General features: G+C 43.6%; 1 protein-coding gene across 1 annotated transcript in view; it reads left to right on the top strand.

The window, feature by feature from the left end:
• KCNK10 (potassium two pore domain channel subfamily K member 10) overlaps window positions 1-17527 on the top strand; it is a 123040-nt gene that overhangs the window by 82818 nt on the left and 22695 nt on the right. Inside the window, exon 4 of the mRNA XM_058567491.1 lies at window positions 3734-3894. Coding sequence (XP_058423474.1) covers window positions 3734-3894 — 161 coding nt within the window. The remainder of the gene's footprint in view (window positions 1-3733; window positions 3895-17527) is intronic.

The raw sequence follows: 17527 nt of genomic DNA, 5'->3' as shown, positions 1-17527 counted from the left end.
ACCAAGAGATACCCACGTCCTAAAGCCAGCCATGGACCCACCTAAGTCATTGAGCCAGTCCAGCCTGAGGTACAGATATTTTGTCCCTTGTCCTGGCACTGTGGGAGAACAGGAGAATTTCTAAAGGGAAAATTGGAACCAACCATCTGTTTTCTCTTGGGGCTTAGTTTTTCTGGAGACATATTGCTCAGAAGCTATTCCTTCCCACAGAAAACCCAGGGCAAGATGATAATTGCTAATACTGACTGAATGCTTGCTTTGTGTCATGCTTCACATGTGTTTAATCTTCACATTCCGTCTTTAGTAGCTATAAGGTAGGTGCGATTAATAGCCCCACCTTTCAGACGAGGAAAGTGAGGACGAAAGGTTAGGTAAATTGCTGAAGATCTGAGAATTAGTAAGTGGAAGAGTCAGAACAGAAATCACTGTGGTCTTTGGTTCTAGAGCTTACATACAGCTGTTACACCTTACTTCATTCTACCAAGGATTCTGGAAGGATGGGCAGGATAGTCTAACAGGCCCAGTACAACTAGAGCCAAAAATCCAGGTATGTGACCTTCCCATTGCCTCAGAGCAAAGCTCCAAAATCTAAGTTTTTGGATTTTTCCAGAATGACAGAGTTGAGGGTCAATCTGGGACAGTCTTTCCATATAGTTCATCAAAGGCAGGGGACACAAACACACACACACAGACACACACACACACACACACATACGCCCATGTGCAAAACACAGCACTACTCAAGAATGGTGATGACTTTATGTCCAATATCAAGTGATGGACTTAAATATATTTAAAGACTTATTTGACTATTACTTCACTAATGCCCTTAACTAAGAACTTGGCTTTCATTTTATTTTAGTGTTCTAGTCTGTGAACACTGAACAAAGAAAGAACCAATTGTAAAACTACTGCTGCTGCTCCCATACTCCTTTGCATTGGTCTAGTACTTTACAGTTCACTGTTTTTTTTCCACATTGTCTGTGAACCTCTCCAACACTAGGATTTGGAAAGGTGAAGTGAGTCTAAGACAGCCAGGTAGAGTGAGATGGAACGGGATCCAGAACCTCCATCTTCTCACTTCTCTCTCATGCTCCTTGGATGACCAGGGAATGTTCCCTGAGCTCAGTACCTTGCCCAGGTGGTGGGGTAGATCCTCTCTGAAAGCTGGAGGGAGGGTGTGCAGCACTTGTCAGGGCGAATAAGATGCCGATTCAGCAGGTTCAAAGCCTCAATTTGTTTGCCTGTGTCTGCAATATGTTTCCTTCTGAGATATTCAGACTAAAAGAAAACCTATGTTCCCTGACAGTGACCAGGCAATTATGAGACAGTCAACTAAGAGTCATAAACGTTTCCACCAGTTACTAGAATGTTTCCAAGAGTCACCCTAAGCCTGCATAATGTGAAGCTTAGGTATAGACATATGTATTCCCTTTTCAATAGGGCTATGTTAGTGTCAATAGGATTATTCTAGAGAGGAATGCTTAGAAAAATGGTTTTATCCAAGTTCCAGAAAGTACCTTAAAAAAGTTCCAAAAGCTTTATTTGCGTAGCTAAATTGAAATGATGGTGAGTAAAAGAAAGGCTAGATTAGGAAGGCATGCCTGAACACTCACTTAAGACATGGGAACTGTAATTTAGATAATTTGTGATAAGAGGTTTGAATGATTCTGACTAGAAAATTGAAAGGAAAAGAGCCAGGTGACTCATCACCCAAAGGCAGAAAGCAACAGTGAGTCTCCAGGCCCATAGGAGGAAGAATGGTGGACCAACCATCAATGTGATTCTTTATTGTGTTGATTCCCAATATGCCAGGAACCATGAACCCAATAACTCACCCATTGCATGGATTTAGAAACAGCCCCCACCAGAGTTACGCTAATGTGGGAGAATGGTTAGGTGACTATCTAGACACTAGTTAGCACAACACTGCAATTTTCATTGGCATGAAAATGAATATCAAGTAATTTACACTCTTATCTCTATATAAATTGTGTTGATGCCAGAAGACTTTTTCTTCCAGCTCTACTTTCTTTAGTCCCGTGCATGTAGTGTAAGCCCAGTACTCTGGGCTTAACTATATGTGAGTAACTATACATGAGTTACTTATGTAATTGCAGAACTCTGAAGAATGCAGATGTTGGTGTTTTCAAAGCACTATTTGAAATACAGCCAGCCCTGGTGGTTTAGTGGTTAAGATTTGGCTCTCTCACCACCACGGCCAGGGTTCATTTCCCGGTCCAGGAACCACACCACCCATCTGTCAGTTGTCATACTGTGGCAGCTGTGTGTTGCTGTGATGCTGAAAGCTATGCCACCAATACTTCAAATACTAGCAGGGTCATGCATGGTGGACAGGTTTCAGTAGAGCTTCCAGACTGAGACAGACTAGGAAGAAGGACCTGGCCACCTACTTCTGAAAAACTGGCCATGAAAATGCTTTGAAGAGCAGAGGAGCATTGTCTGATATAGCACTGTGAGATGAAAAGATGGCTCAAGAAGACCGGGCAGGGTTGCGTTCTTCTGTACACAGGGACTAGGAGTCGGAATTGACTCTAAGGCACTAACAATAAAAATTTCAAATACATATTAATAGACCAGACTATAAAAGGATTCTTTTGTAATTCAAACATCCACTCCACCAACAAACATTTATGTAGCACCTGATAACCCTCAATGCAAGAAGTGGGTGGGAGGAGAGGCAGGACTCGTAGATGATGTGGAGTTTTCCCAGTAAAGATAAAAAGAGAGCCAGGCAGAGCGAAACACCGTTGTCAATGGGGGAGAGAGGCACAAAGTCTTCCCTCGCCTACTCTTGACTGTTTTCAGGCTTCCCAGGGTAGGGCTGTATGATCCATGGGTCCTTTCTGAATTTGTACTAGCCCACACATCCTCCTTAAGGTGGAGCACCCATCACCCTATGAAGGCAGATGTTGAAGACAGCCACTGTCAGGAGGAGGGGATGCCCAAGGGATGAGACTGTAAGGGAGAAGCTATTTTCAAATCTAAAAAAGGCATTGGTGGGGCCGGCCCCGTGGCTTAGCGGTTAAGTGCGCGCGCTCCGCTACTGGCGGCCCGGGTTCGGTCCCGGGTTCGGTCCCGAGTTCAGATCCCGGGCGTGCACCGACGCACCGCTTCTCCGGCCATGCTGAGGCCGCCCGCGTCCCACATACAGCAACCAGAAGGATGTGCAACTATGACATACAACTATCTACTGGGGCTTTGGGGGGAAAAAAAAGGAGGAGGATTGGCAATAGATGTTAGCTCAGAGCCGGTCTTCCTCAGCAAAAAGAGGAGGATTAGCATGGATGTTAGCTCAGGGCCGATCTTCCTCACAAAAAAAAAAAAAGGCATTGTTGAACCTTCTCAGATGTTCAGGTCTCCCTAAACCAGACGTGTCCATAATGTTTGGTGTTCCTAAAATGCTACCATTTTCCATCAGAAATGCAATTCTGGGTGACCACAAATTTCCTAAAATGTAATCTAACTGGATACATTAAGATCCAGGAAACCTGGATGTCCTTAAAACTACTTATAAGGAGAGAAGGAAGAGAAGCAATGGAACAATGTTCTGAATTTTATAGGGCTTTTGAAATGAAGTTCTGTTCCCTAAGCTCATGAAGTGGGGTGAATGTAGAAACCCTTTAAGAAGTCTGTGGGTTCTTTGGTTCAGTCTCTTAATTTCTTTGCTACCTCACCACTCTCCTTCTCTCTTTTTAATATTTCTCACCAGGGTATGGGAATATTGCTCCAAGCACTGAAGGAGGCAAAATCTTTTGTATTTTATATGCCATCTTTGGAATTCCACTCTTTGGTTTCTTATTGGCTGGAATTGGAGACCAACTTGGAACCATCTTTGGGAAAAGCATTGCAAGAGTGGAGAAGGTGTTTCGAGTGAGTACTGCATCTATTTAAACCCTAACTTCTGTGATCCAATTGGCTTTGTCCTGATGGGATCCAGAAGGAATTATCAGGGTGTTATGATATCATTATCACTTTTAATGGAATAGTTTAATGTTATGGTCGTATTTTCTGTTTTGACCCATGGTAGTCACAGGTACTCTACCTAAACTCTCTTCTCCTGAGTAGTTTCCTTCTTTAAACTGGTATTTCTGGAATCATAACACAAGAGGGTTAAGCTGAATTTGCCAACACAGATTTTCTGAAGACGTGAGACACACTCAGTTTCTTCTTAAAGACGTAAGACGGGTTCCTTAGGATATTTGCAATAAAGTAGAGAATTGTAAATCCATCCATTTTGTTATTGGAACCCCTTCACTCCTTTTTATTTCCAAGCACAGTGTCTTCAGGCTGATCCTGACTTTTAAGACCTCTTCCAGAAGCCTGCCTTTCCCAGCTATTGTTTTGTGCTTTATATCTGTCTGCTCATGGCTCCTTCCTCTCTCTCTTTCCACTGCTAAGTGCTCCCTCAGCAATAGTACCCTGATATACTAATTTATACTAAGGTGTTGATGATTGCTATTGTCTTAGTGGGTTTTTTCCTCTTGAGAATACTTACCTTCAAACAAGGAACAAAAATCTCAACTCAAGGAATTTGTTTCCTAAAGATGGCATTCCTAGCATCAGTGACAGACATGTGAAGTAGATGTGATTGGACTAGGGTTCCCAATGCCCTTTAACTCACACCCATTCATATGATTTAACAGAACACTTGTTTGCTTAAGTGTAAGGTCATTTCTGCTCTCTTTCTCATGATTGACCTAATTCTCGTCTTTCAAACCTTCTTCAGAGAGTTATTTCTTATGATGACTTGCTATTTAAATTGACAATTTGAGATCTTTTTCAGAATCTAACAATGATGGGCAAAGATAGATCAGTGGTAAGCTCTAAATCTGCACTTGTTTTTCTCTCTGAGACAAGAAATCATGACAAACTTCTCTTTAGAAGAATGCGAGGGAGCTGCCCAGGTGAGCTGTTTCAGGTTTGATGGAGTAGAGTAGAGGAATAAGGCACTGTGGCTGGCTTAGAGCCACCTCCTACAAGCTCAGTGATCCTGGGTGAGCTGCCTCAGTTTACTCATCGGCAAAAGGGGATAGAATTCGAATCTACTTTATAAGATTTTGGTGATGATTAAATGAAATAATAAATGGAAAAGAGCTTGGCACAGGGCCAGACATGTATTGTTCAGAGCTGCTGTGTGTCTGTCTCCTGAAAGAGGCTCTCCTTGGCAGGATAGCCACCCATTCAGATTTCATCTGAGTAGCTCGGCGGTGTGCGGGTTTTTCTGGAATGTCCTACAACCTTTGTCCCCTAAGTGCTGGCTGGCCAGCGGCCTCATTAGAGCCTGCACCTGGGCTCAGTGGTCACCATGGAAACCGTCAGTGCTCATCTTCTCTGATTCTCAGATGTTCAGGTCTCCCTAAACCAGATATAACAACCCCATCTCCAAGAGCTTTTTTGAACTTCTCGGAACTGCCCTTTAAGCCATGGCCTCATGGCCTTTTGAGTGAGAGAAAAATGAATCTGGCAGATTGATCTCTCGGAAGCACAGGATTCAAATAGAGAAATGACTGATCTGGCATTTTTGTTTTTATGTAGCTTCTCACTTTCCTTATCTGTAGAAAGAAAGAGTGGGATAAAAGCTTTTGAAATCCCCCTTTAGCAAAAATATAATGTAGTTACGGTATTCTGAATGAGGGAAGAGGTTGCAATCATTTTGACTACATTTGCTACCAAATTTGAGGACTTAGTTTCCCCTGATGATTTTGGACTACAAATAGAGAGTACTGTTCTCCTTCCCCTTAAAGCTGCTTCTCAAATGGATCATTCAACAAACTCCGGGACAGAGCCTTAAACATCTCACATTTCGTTTTTCTGCTGATGGCCCACTCAGTTTCTTGCAGCGCCATCAAAGACTGGGAGTCTTTTAGGAAGGAGACGGCAGTATTTATCAAATTGGCAGCACACGATGTATGCATTTGCAGAATGTTGGAGGATCCTGTTGGCAGGGATGACTGAGTTCCAGGAGGAATGTAAGCATACTTCCTGAATATACAAACAACTGATCCTGCAGCGGTTTGCTTGCTGTGTGTAGTTTTGGTAGAAAATCTCAAAGCTCTTTGCCCTTCATTTCAACTGCATCTAAAAGACCAGTTACTCTAAGGTGATTATTTGAGAATTGAAGTTATATAAACCAACAAAGCTTGGTGTGAATTTTCAGTTCCCATGGGGAAGGTTTGTTTTTTTCCCACCTGCTCAGTGACTGTTAAGCCTTTCCCTTCATCTGTTATGTTTTCTCTCAGCTCCTCGGAAGAGAGGATTTTTCATGGAGTAAAGATACAATATAAATCAGCCTTCTAGGTGCCTGTAGTGTGAGGTGACATGATTTGGGTCCTTCTGCCTGTCTGAGCCCCATTTTAAAAAATTGCTGAGTGTTATGGTATTATTTAGGAATGCTTTTGGCTGCAGAGTAATAAAATACATAATGGTTGGGGGTTTTATGGGTGAATAAAAACTCTTTTTTTCCCTTTGAAATTCAGAACTAATTAAGAAATAGACATAGGAGTCAGATGGAGATTAAAATGTCGGCCTTATTGCTGATAAGCTGATCAGAGAATGTAGCTTTAGCCCTGATGCCAAAAGGATTTACTAACCAGTTCACCCTAAATTAGAAAGACTTCTCTGCTATATTAGTTTTATGTTGTGTGTAACAAATTATCACAAATGTAGATGCTTAAAACAACATCCATTTATGATGTCACAGTTCTGTAGGTCAGAAGTCCCGTCAGGCTTGGCAGGGTGCTATGCTCAGAATATCACAAGGCTGAAATCATGGTGTTAGCCAGGCTGGGCTCTGGATCTGGGGAAGAATCTGCTTCCAAATTCATTCAAGTTTTGGCAAAAAATGGTTCCCTGTGGTTGTAGGACTGAGATTCCTATGTCCTTGTTGGTTGTCAGGTAGGGTCCATTCTCAGCTTCTAGAGAAGCTGCATTCCTTGGCACATGGCCTTTCCATCTTCAAAGCCAGCATGGAAACCTTCTTTTATCTCTCTGACTTTGTATCTCTCTGAATTCCTCTCTACCCCTCTGCCACCAGCAAGAGAAAGTGCTCTACTTTTAAGGGCTCATGTGATTAGATCAGGCTCACATGGATAATCTCCCTATCTTAAGGTCAACTGTGCTCTATAACATCCCATAGTCATAGAAGTGATAGCTCATCATATCACAGGTTCTGGGGATTAGGGTGGGACATCTTCAAGGGCCATTTTAGAAATTCTGCCTCCCACTCCCTCTCAGTCATCAGTAGCACAGGCCTCCTCCATGAGGGCAAGGTCTGCCCTTCTAAGCTTGCTACATCATAGAGAGCAAAACAGAGTGCACCTCCCTGCAGGAGATGGTTTCAAATGGGAGAAGAAGGGGACTGAGCTGAAGGAGCTCAATCTCTTCTGCTAAGTCCACCAGCTAGGTCACTTGTCTGGTTGAGCAGTGAGGGTAGAGGCCTGGAGTGTTACTCTAGCTGAAGTCCTTCCACATGGAACATGAAGCCAGGAAAATGGACATTGCCCCCAACATTGATTAACAGTGGGTTAAGAATTCGACACTTATCTTGAGTAGCAAGAAGCCTGGAAGAAGGTTGTTTCAGATTTGGTACATCACTTCTCCAATGACAAGTTAAGGATTCTGGTACCAATTTTGATGTGTGGATTTTTTCCCACACCACCAAGCAATTCTCTGACACCAGCTGGGTGTCCCACAATTCAACTCAATTCTGACATTGTCTACCTGGAGATAGCATCAGATCCCACAGGTTAAGGGCTCAATCCTACAAGACTGTCCTCCAGTTCAGATGAGTCCAGATTGTTACCTAAGCTCCTGACTGAATGGCATAAATCAGAGGTTCCCACAACCCCCTCATTGGGTTCAATTAATTTGCTAGAGCAGCTCACAGAACTCAGGAAACCAGTTTACTCACTAGATTACAGGTTTATTACAAAAGATATTAAAGGATACGAATCAACAGCCAGATGAAGAAACGCATAGGGTGAGATCCTGAACAAAGGAGCTTCTGTCCCTATGGAAGTTTGGGCCTGGCAAGTTGGCACGTGGGAGCATTCTGGTTCACCAACTTGGAAGCTTCCTGAACCCCTGCTTTTGGGTTGTTATGGAGGCTTCATTACATAGGCATGATTGATCCAATCATTGGCCACTGGTGATTGACTCGACCTCCAGCCTCTCTTCTCTCCCCAGAAATCAGAGGTTGGGACTGAAAGTTCCAACTCTCTATTCCTGGTTGGTTCCCCTGGCAACCAGCCCCATCCTTAGGTGACCCAAAAGTCATCTCCTTAATATAACAAAAGACACTTGTATCACTCTCATGGCTAGAAATTGCAAGGATTTTAGGAGCTCTGTGCTAGGAATAAGCCGAAGACCAAATATATATTTCTTATTATAAATCACAATATTGTACAAGTATATCAAGTTTGTTCTCTTTCTGCTCTGCTCTCCTTGGCACGTTGACTTTTCATCCTCAGTCTTGTCATCCTGTGGTTTGCAAGATGGCTGCCTCAAGACCAAACATCGTATTTTCACTCAATCACATTTACAGCAAGACAAAAATTTCTCCTTTTATGGGAGAAAAATCTTTCCCAGAAGTTACCCTGCAGACTTCCCCTTCTGTCTCATTGACCAGAACTGGGTCACATGACGATTCCCACTTCCAAGGGAGGTTAGGAAAGTGAGTATCTAACAAAGGAGAATGGGGTGGATTGATTTAGTAGTTCTCAATGAGCGGTCCCTGGACCAGCAGCATCAGAATCCTCTGGGAACTCATGAGAAATGAAAATTCTTGGAGAAGTTTGGGCCCAGCGATCTGTGTCTGCCAAGCTTTCCAGATAATTCTGATGCCTACTAAAGTTTCAGAACCTTTAGCACAGGAGGAATCATGTTTCATCTCCTGGGGATGACCACATTGCTGTGATGAATAAAATTAGAATTCTGTTAGCAAAGAAGAAGTTGGGGTTAACAAATGACGGCATCCTCCACAGGTATCAGTCAACTGCTTGCTCCACAGGCCACTCATAGGGAAGCTGTCCTCTCTTCCTCTTGTTGTAAGTCAGATGGCCTTTGGGATCCTTGAATCAGTCAAGGGACACCAGCTTATGCTGTGATAACAAATAACCCCGGTTTACTCTCACCTCTGTTAGGTCTGCTGCAGTCCAGGCAACTTTCCAGGCTTTAGGGTTTTTTCAGGGGAAGAGAGCTGGGCATTGCACACTGGCTTTCAAGAGCTTTGGCCTCCAGTAAGAGCCCATTGGCCTGAACTAGTCACGTGGCCCCATCCAACTGCAAAGGGGGCCTGGAATGCATTATCTGATTTCCAGAAAGGGGAGGGGGTGGGTGAATTGGTGACCACCAGTAATCTCATGTGCATATTCCCTGGAACTATTGCTGGGCCTCACTCTAGGGCGACAAGCATCCCTGGGATTTAGAATAAATGGCCTGTGGATCACTCTTTGGGGTACCCTGCTCTAGTGAGACTCATTTCACATCCGAGAAATGGAGCCCATGATTTGTTAAGAGACTTACCCAGGGCCACACAGTGAGTTGGGGTCACAGCATGGACTCGAACCAGTAATCCTGCCTTAACCTCTTCCAGGTGGGCCGAAAATATTTACTGTCAGATATATTAATCCACACCATGAAACCAATGTGGAGTTTAGGATTTTTGAACATACCATATTAATTCATGGAGATGATTTATAAGTATTTATTTAATATAAAGTAAAAATAATTCTTCCTAGTTTTCCGGGGGAAATCTGGGCAGTTAGCAAGGAAAGATAATTATTTGGGATCAAGCAGGGCTGAGCTTGGGTTCCAAAGCAGATTTTGGAAGCAGGCAGCCTCTCTCCCCTGCCGTGGGCTGGCTCTTTTGCTGGGCCAGGCCGACTGTCGCCTGATAGGATGCAGTAGGAAAGCTGGTCAGATTTTGGACTGGATCCCATATTCTTGCTCTGAGCTGGACTTTGGCCTCTGGTAGGAAGCAGCTGCCTCTTTTTATCGGGCTGATCAGCAGGCTTTGTGATATTACCTCTAAAACTAGGAACACTTTTTTTCTTCTTTGGCCTTTTCCCCCAAGGGTACGGCAGAAATGTTTACTTGCCTTTGGAGCTAAAGGAGCCTGGGCATAACTGACAAATATTAACACACTGCCCTAGGGTTATCAGTGCCATGATTACTTGGGGACTTTAGAGCCTGCCAAATGCTTAAGACGGGGTGATGACAATCTCAATCTGCTAATGATGTTCAGTTAGTGGGCTGATCAATCAATTTCGATTGCTGGAAGGGGCTAGTGGCGGAAGTTGAGGACTCCTGGAGGCCTCTGCCATGTGCCTGGCACGAATCTAGGAAAGACTTTGAGAAGCACATTTGGTAAGAGGCTTCTGTTTCTCACGAGGTGTCTTTGAGCTAGCTCCTGGCATCAATAGGATTAACTTAAAAGAATTAGTATTTCAAGAAGGTAAAAACCCTTGTTTTGGGAGCTGGGTGTTATTTTCAGCTCTGTGGGTTCAACTACAATTTCCAATTCCTATTGGTAGTGGAAATGTTCATTGGGGCATTAGTTATGCACACCAGCATTATGCCTAAATAGGTTGGGGAGGGAGGGCCAGGTGGTGGGCTGAGAGTTCCCTAGAGTCTGTGTGTGTACATGAGTCCGTCTGCCGCTATAACTTGCCCGCACTGGTGTATACTAGTGTAATAAAAATTCCTGAGCAATAACTCAGTAGGATTAATGTTACATGGATAATGTGAGTTTATCTTGATCAGAGAGAAGACCTTGGTTTTAATGTGAACAATTGCTTTCTTACTTTCCCTAAGGGGCTAGAAGGAGGTGGGAGGTAATTGTTTTAAAATGCAAAGAAGGCAAATATTTTCAAAGCTTTATCAAACAGATCTCTTCTAAATTAGTTTAAGGATATTGTCTAGCTTTAATAGGTCTGGATGTGCACTTGGGACGAACTACATAAATGGCATCCACAAAACAGACTACACAAAATCTCTTAATGAAAGCCCGCGACGCTGTCCATGTCTTTTCTGTTCTCCCTTCCTCTCACGCAGGGTTGCTCAGTCTTGGCACTATTGATATTTTGGGCTGGATAATTGTCATGGGACCTGTCCTGTGCATTGTAGGATGTTCAGCAACATCCCTGGTCTCTACTCACTAGAGGCGAGTATCATTGATGCCCCCAGTTATGACAGCCAAAAATGTCTCCAGACATTACTAAATGTCCCCTTGAGGGCAAAATCACCCCAGTTAAGAACCACGACTCGGCTGGGATGTAAGGGGTCAGTTGCCCCACAGGTCCCAAGGGGCATGCCCTGGTCCCCTGGCTGACTTCCACATGAGCTCTGGTGTCTCCACCACGGTCCCGTCCAGTTCTTCAGCGCCAGTGCCATCTCTGCTCAGAACTCTCCTCTCTCAGATGGGTCCTTAAAGAGGGTTTAGACACTCTATACTCTGGTAATAAGATCATTTCTCACCAATAAGGGAAAATTCCAGGGTACTTGACTCTGATGATATACATAAAGATAGATTGTTCTGCTGTTGTTCTTCAGCAGGCAAACCGTCTCAGCACTATCTTTATCTGACCCAGTAGGGACTAATCTAATGCACGATTCTTCCTCTTTCTCGGCTTCTCTTTGATAACTGACCAGTGTCCCTCTGGGGTTTCCTGTGCTGTCTGACATCACTTACAGGTTATAGATTTTAATGGCCTTTAAAGTAAGTGCATCGTCACTCTTTTCTATAAACAGCAAAGCTATCAAACTCTGCCTAAAGTATAATTACTTAAAATACTGCCTGGAGAGTGTTTAACATTTAAACATTTTTTTTAATCTTTTTTTTTTGTGTGTGAGGAAGATCAGCCCTGAGCTAACACCCGTGTCAATCCTCCTCTTTTTTGCTGAGGAAGATTGGCCCTGGGCTAACATCTGTGCCCATCTTCCTCCACTTTATATGGGATGCCGCCACAGCATGGCCTCACAGGCGGTGCATCGGTGCGCACCTGGGATCCAAACCCCGGCCACCAGCAGCTGAGGGCGCGCACTTAATCGCTACGCCACAGGGCCCCTACATTTAAACATTTTTAAGCTAGCTTTAACAGAGTCTCTCTTTTTCTTTCTGGCAAACTTTGATCACAGGTGACTTCTGGGAATCTGATTGTCACTGTGGGGTGGGCAATCACTAGTGACCTTCTGTACGTAGTCACCTTTGTAGGGAGCCTTGGATTTGTCATTTGTCCAATAGGATTTGGTCGAGGTCAGACGGAATATCATGGCACCTCAGTATTGAAGTCTAGAGGTAAATTGCTAATCTGTTTCGAGGGTTTACTCTATGCCAGACGCTGGGTTGTGGGCTTTACCTAGAGTAAACTATACAACAACCTCTCAAAGAGACTATCATTGCCTTCTTAATTTTATGAGATTGAAATGCTTAGACTGGTTCAGTGACCTGTCCAAGGTCACCCAGCCCACAAGTGACAGAGCAAGGATTCCAAACCAGGTCTCCCTGCTGTAGCGTGCATGCATAGACTTAGTCTTTCCACTATCCTTCCTTCTTTCTCTTGTAAGGTAGGGGTAGCATCTGATGGTTCAGAAGAGTCTTCACAAAAGGTGTAGTAAGACCTGGGGACAGATAAAGATGGCCAGTGGAGAAAAAGCTAATATTGGCCCTGTCTTTATCTGCTCCCAAGGGGTTTTAGTTTTCCAACTTTATATCCTCTGTTGATACTTTGAATTGGACCATAGCCTCTGATTCTTTTCTATGCACCTGCTCTATCTCCTTAATCTGGTTCGTTATTAGCAAACATCTCTTTCTTGGTGTTCTCTTCCTCTGGAGATTAATCTAGGATTTAAGTGCCCCCTTGCTCATGTCTGCCATGTGACTAATGTGAAAGTGGGATTATCAAAGACGCACTTGTACTGTCCAATGGCTGACTCGTTTTGGCCCACCTCTGCGAGAGGAGTTGCCAGGCAGACGATACTCTCCACTCTCTGTTCTTCCACCTCATTGCTCCACTTTGTACAACCCACTCAATGTTGACAATAGGAGGAACACACAGCTCAAAGCCAAGCCCTTGGTGAGCTGAGGCAGCCGGTCTTGCCCTCAAAAATCATTCTCCTTTTTCTGGCTTCCTCGGATTGCCTCGACGCTCTGCTTCAGTGGTTATGAGAACCTGGAGTTTGAGGGTGTCAATACCAAGATTTTAATTCCCATTGGGGATTTAATTCAGCCCTAAATTCAGGAAAAGTTGTGGAAGAAGCTCTTTCTAAACAGTCATCCAATAGAAGAAAGTCTCTGGAATATTTTTATGAATATTCATGATCTGCTGGGACTTGCCCGTTGAAGAGATGATCACTTCCTAGAATCCTGGGGGTTTTATTAATTAAGACATTTTATATCTTTGCATTTTGGGGCCACCGCAAGTCCAGTGATGCTTTAGATCTACTACATGGTAACTTGTTTCTAAAACTTTCAAGTACTTTTGAGTTATGAATTTAATGCAAGGATTTTATTAGGACTCATTTTTATTAGTATCATAAAACTAATAGATGGATGATTTCCCATGTTCATCCTTCACCACTAATTTTCACAGGCTAGTTTGGTTCCTCTGGAAGACACTGATTTAATAGAATAATAATCTTTTGCCCTTTTATAGAACTCTTTTTTTAAATTACATTTATCAATGCAAAAAAGCACCTCTTTTCTCTTTCTTTTCTCTTTTACATTTAGTCTCATGCGACTTCTGTGAGCCAAGCAAGTAATGACTCAGTCTGTGTAGCTCCTGACAAAGTAGGGTCCTGAAAATTGAGAGATGCTCTTGTTGAACTGTCTGCCCATCTGGGAGCTGGTATATGATCTGTGTGTTTAACTCAGGGGGCACTGGGGATGATTCCTAAATGACTGGTATGTCAGTGGTTGCTGATAAATTCCAAATAGCTTTAGGACCTTTTGCTATAGGAAAGGGAAAATGTTTAGAATACATCATTACTGAGAGGCATGCCAGTGTCCTGAACCTTTACCCCAAAGAGGCAGCTCCCTTGGGAGGTGGCAGTAGGACAGGCATGGTACGATCTCACTGCTGAGCAGGCTCTGAAGACTTTGTGTAAGCAAGGCCTGCCTGAAGTGAATCCAGCCTAGGAAATGTGCATTCCCGTTATAGGAAATACACTTTGTATTCCTGGGGGACAATGCTTTGCTTTTTATTCTCTAAGAAGAGCTGCATTTGTGCATCATAGCATTTTTGACTTAATGGCTCTGCACTGTGTCTTGGAAGTTTACCGCTGAGTTTTAGTCTGTTGTTAGTATAGAGCTGTGGCTCTCACCCTGTGGGTGGTGGGGCCCCGGGGGCCTGAGGTGCTATTTTAAAGGATCAGAGAAAACTTTTGTGCATCAAGCATAGCTGGTAGACAGAATCAACAGTATCCTTCACACATGTACAATCCTTTTCCAAGTATATGTAGAGGGGTTGTCATCAATAATTCATTTAAGTTCATTTTAAAATGTGATTCCTGAATTCATAGTATCTTTTTTTCTTTATATGTTTTCACAGTCAATGGGTACCTAACGTTCTATTGTTGTGTGAGGATCGAGGAATTTTTGTTTTGAATGTTCAAAAGGAATTCCCATACTCAGAAAAGTTGAGTACAAAGGGGCAGAGCAACACTGGCTTTTCAAATCAGCGCTGTTTCCATGTCGTTCTGGGTTCTCTTTTTTTCATAGAATTAACATTTTTGTGCTGGCCAGAGTGACTGTTGCAAAGAGGTTCTCTTTTCACTTAAGGTAACCCCATGAGTTAGTGGGATGCTTTAGAGCCTGCTTCCACTTTTTCCTTATACCTATTTTCTTTTTATGGTGGTAAAATATATATAACATAAAACTTACCATTTTAACCATTTTTAAATATACACCTCAGTGGCATTAAGTACACTTACATTGTTGTGCAAACATCATCACCATCCACCTCCAGAACTTTTCATCTTCCTAAACTGAAACTGTACCCATTAAATAATAACTCCTCATTCTCCCCTCCCCCCAGCCCCTGGCAACCTCTTTCTGTCTCTATGAATTTGACTACTCTAGATACCTCATATAAGTGGAATCATATAATATTTATCCTTTTGTGACTAGTTTATTTCACTTAGCATAATGTCTTTAAGGTTCATCCATGTTGTAGCATGTGTCAGAATTTCCTTTCTTTTTCAGGCTGACTAATACTCCACTGTATGTATATACCACATTTTGTTTATCCATTCATCTGTTGATGGATGCTTGGGTTGGTTCACCTTTTGGCTATTGTGAATAATGCTGCTATGAACAATGCACAAATAACTATTTGAGTCCTTGCTTTCAGTTCCTTTGGGTATAGACCCAGAAGTGGAATTGCTGGATCATATGGTATTTCTATGTTTAATTTTTTGAGGAACTGCCATATTGTTTTCCACAGCACTGTACTGTTTTACATTCCCACCAGCAGTGCACAAGGGTTCCTCTTTCTCCATATCCTCACCAACACTTGTTATTTTCTGTTTTTTTTTTTTTTTCTTCAGCTTTTATAGGCCACAAAGACAGCATTTGGTAAATTGCTATCTGATTGGCCTCAAGTCCTGACTGCTGTGACAGCTGCCATTCCGTTATCTTGGGGGTAAAGTGGAGAGGCCATGCCCTGTGCCTCGCCCCCTCTTGCACTGGACCCTCCCGACCCCCCGTGCCCTCACCTCCAGTTGTGTCCCTGTGTTTATTCCCATCCTGCTTCCTCAGCTCCCGCCTGCAGCAGAGCTGCTGAGAGGGAGGGTGGCTCAACGCCAGGCCACCTTGGGCCTCTGCATGCTGGTGATGTCCAGTCTCCACCTGGCCTTGCTGCTGCTCTGAAATCCTTTTATTCACCTCACTGTGATTCACTGTCCAGCTCCCGATTGTGGCTGCTCCTGCATACGTCTCCCAGGTCAATTTCATAAACAGTGATCAAATAACGCCTTCTGTGTTCTCAACGCTGTGGGGGTACATGGCAGTAAACCAGAGATGGCTGTTTCTCCCAAGGAGAAGACAGACATGTGTACAGACCAATGTCCATAATGAGACCAGGGCTAGGGCAGGCAGCCTCTGAAGTCACAAATCCTCAGTGCATAAGCCCTGATCGACCACTTACCAGCCATGCAACCTTGGGTTGTGCCTCAGTTTCCTTATTTGAAAAATGGGGTTAAAAATAGTAGCTCCCTCTTCTGGTACTTAGTTGATGCATGAGGGCAATGCCTGGCATATAGTCAGCACTCAGAAAATGTTGTTCACTGTTGTGATAAGCACGCCCGCTGTTAGCTATGGGAGCCCAGAGGTGGGACTGGTGAATTCCAGCTTGTATATTTGATGTCACACACATCTTCAATGATGCACCTGTCTTATGTTGCTAATGGACTGTTCTCCTTAACTAAAGTGTAAGGGCCTTGAAGCTAAGGGCTACTATGCCTTTCTTTCCTGCACCGCTGCGGTATCTGCTCTGTGCTAAGTGCTTTGGAGGCATTCAGTAAATACTTATTGATTGTGAATTGATTGGAGAGGAGAGAGAAGCGAACCAGATTCCTTTCCAGGCACCCAGGGTGTGTAGGCTTTGCAGCACCCCTGACAAACTCGAATGAAGACGAGATACTTGCTGATGCTGCCTTTAATCCTACCCTTCCTGGGAATGGGCATGGAAGTGGGTGGGGCTGGAGAAGTGGAGGGAACAGCAGAAAGGGCAGTAACATACAGAGGGAATCCGATGGGCAGGAGGCCTTGGGCCTGGGACAAAACTCCAGTCATCAGTCATCGCCCTAGGAGGAAACGATGCATTGGCTGTGACTCAGCTAAGGAAGAATACAGAAGGTCTGAGCATGCCCCTGCCCTTCAGTCTGAGCAAGGGGGGAGGCTGTACTCTGCATCCTCAGCCCACACTTCACGGGTTGCAACTGTTTACAAAGATGTGTATCTTATTATGGACTATTAAGGTCCATAATATTCCACCACATACATAGATGCTAGTAAAAGGAAAATCAAAGAATGGAAAGGAATTTATTTTAGCCACATTGCCTCTCAGCTTGTGTATGTTCTTACTAGATCTTGAACATGCGGACTAATTCATATGTTTACAAAGCATCAAAATGTTCCTAGACTTTCCTCCAAAAAAATACGTGCCCTTCCTCAGAAGACAGATTTTGCTGCGCTCAAATCCTGTCTCTCACATTTGGATGCTGTACTCTTGCCACTGTGGCTCCGCTTAGACAGTGATGTCCCCTTGGTTAGTTTTTTTCATTCCTTGGCAGAAGTGAGTTTTACTGTAAACAATCTTTCTACATGAGCTTAGAATGGTTGAAAAGGCTCATGTTGAATTATTATTATTAATATTTGGCTGTCTACCTCTGTACCTCCACCCCCCAGGTTCCCCGTACTGCTGAGTAGGCAAAAACAAATGCCTTTGGTAGCTCCTATGAGTTATCGGGACTTTCCCTTCTAATTTCACACTGCCTTGCAGTTTAG

The sequence above is a fragment of the Diceros bicornis genome, chromosome 24, assembly GCF_020826845.1.
Source record: "Diceros bicornis minor isolate mBicDic1 chromosome 24, mDicBic1.mat.cur, whole genome shotgun sequence".
Taxonomy (NCBI): domain Eukaryota; kingdom Metazoa; phylum Chordata; class Mammalia; order Perissodactyla; family Rhinocerotidae; genus Diceros; species Diceros bicornis.
This window is presented reverse-complemented; position numbering and strand designations above follow the sequence as displayed.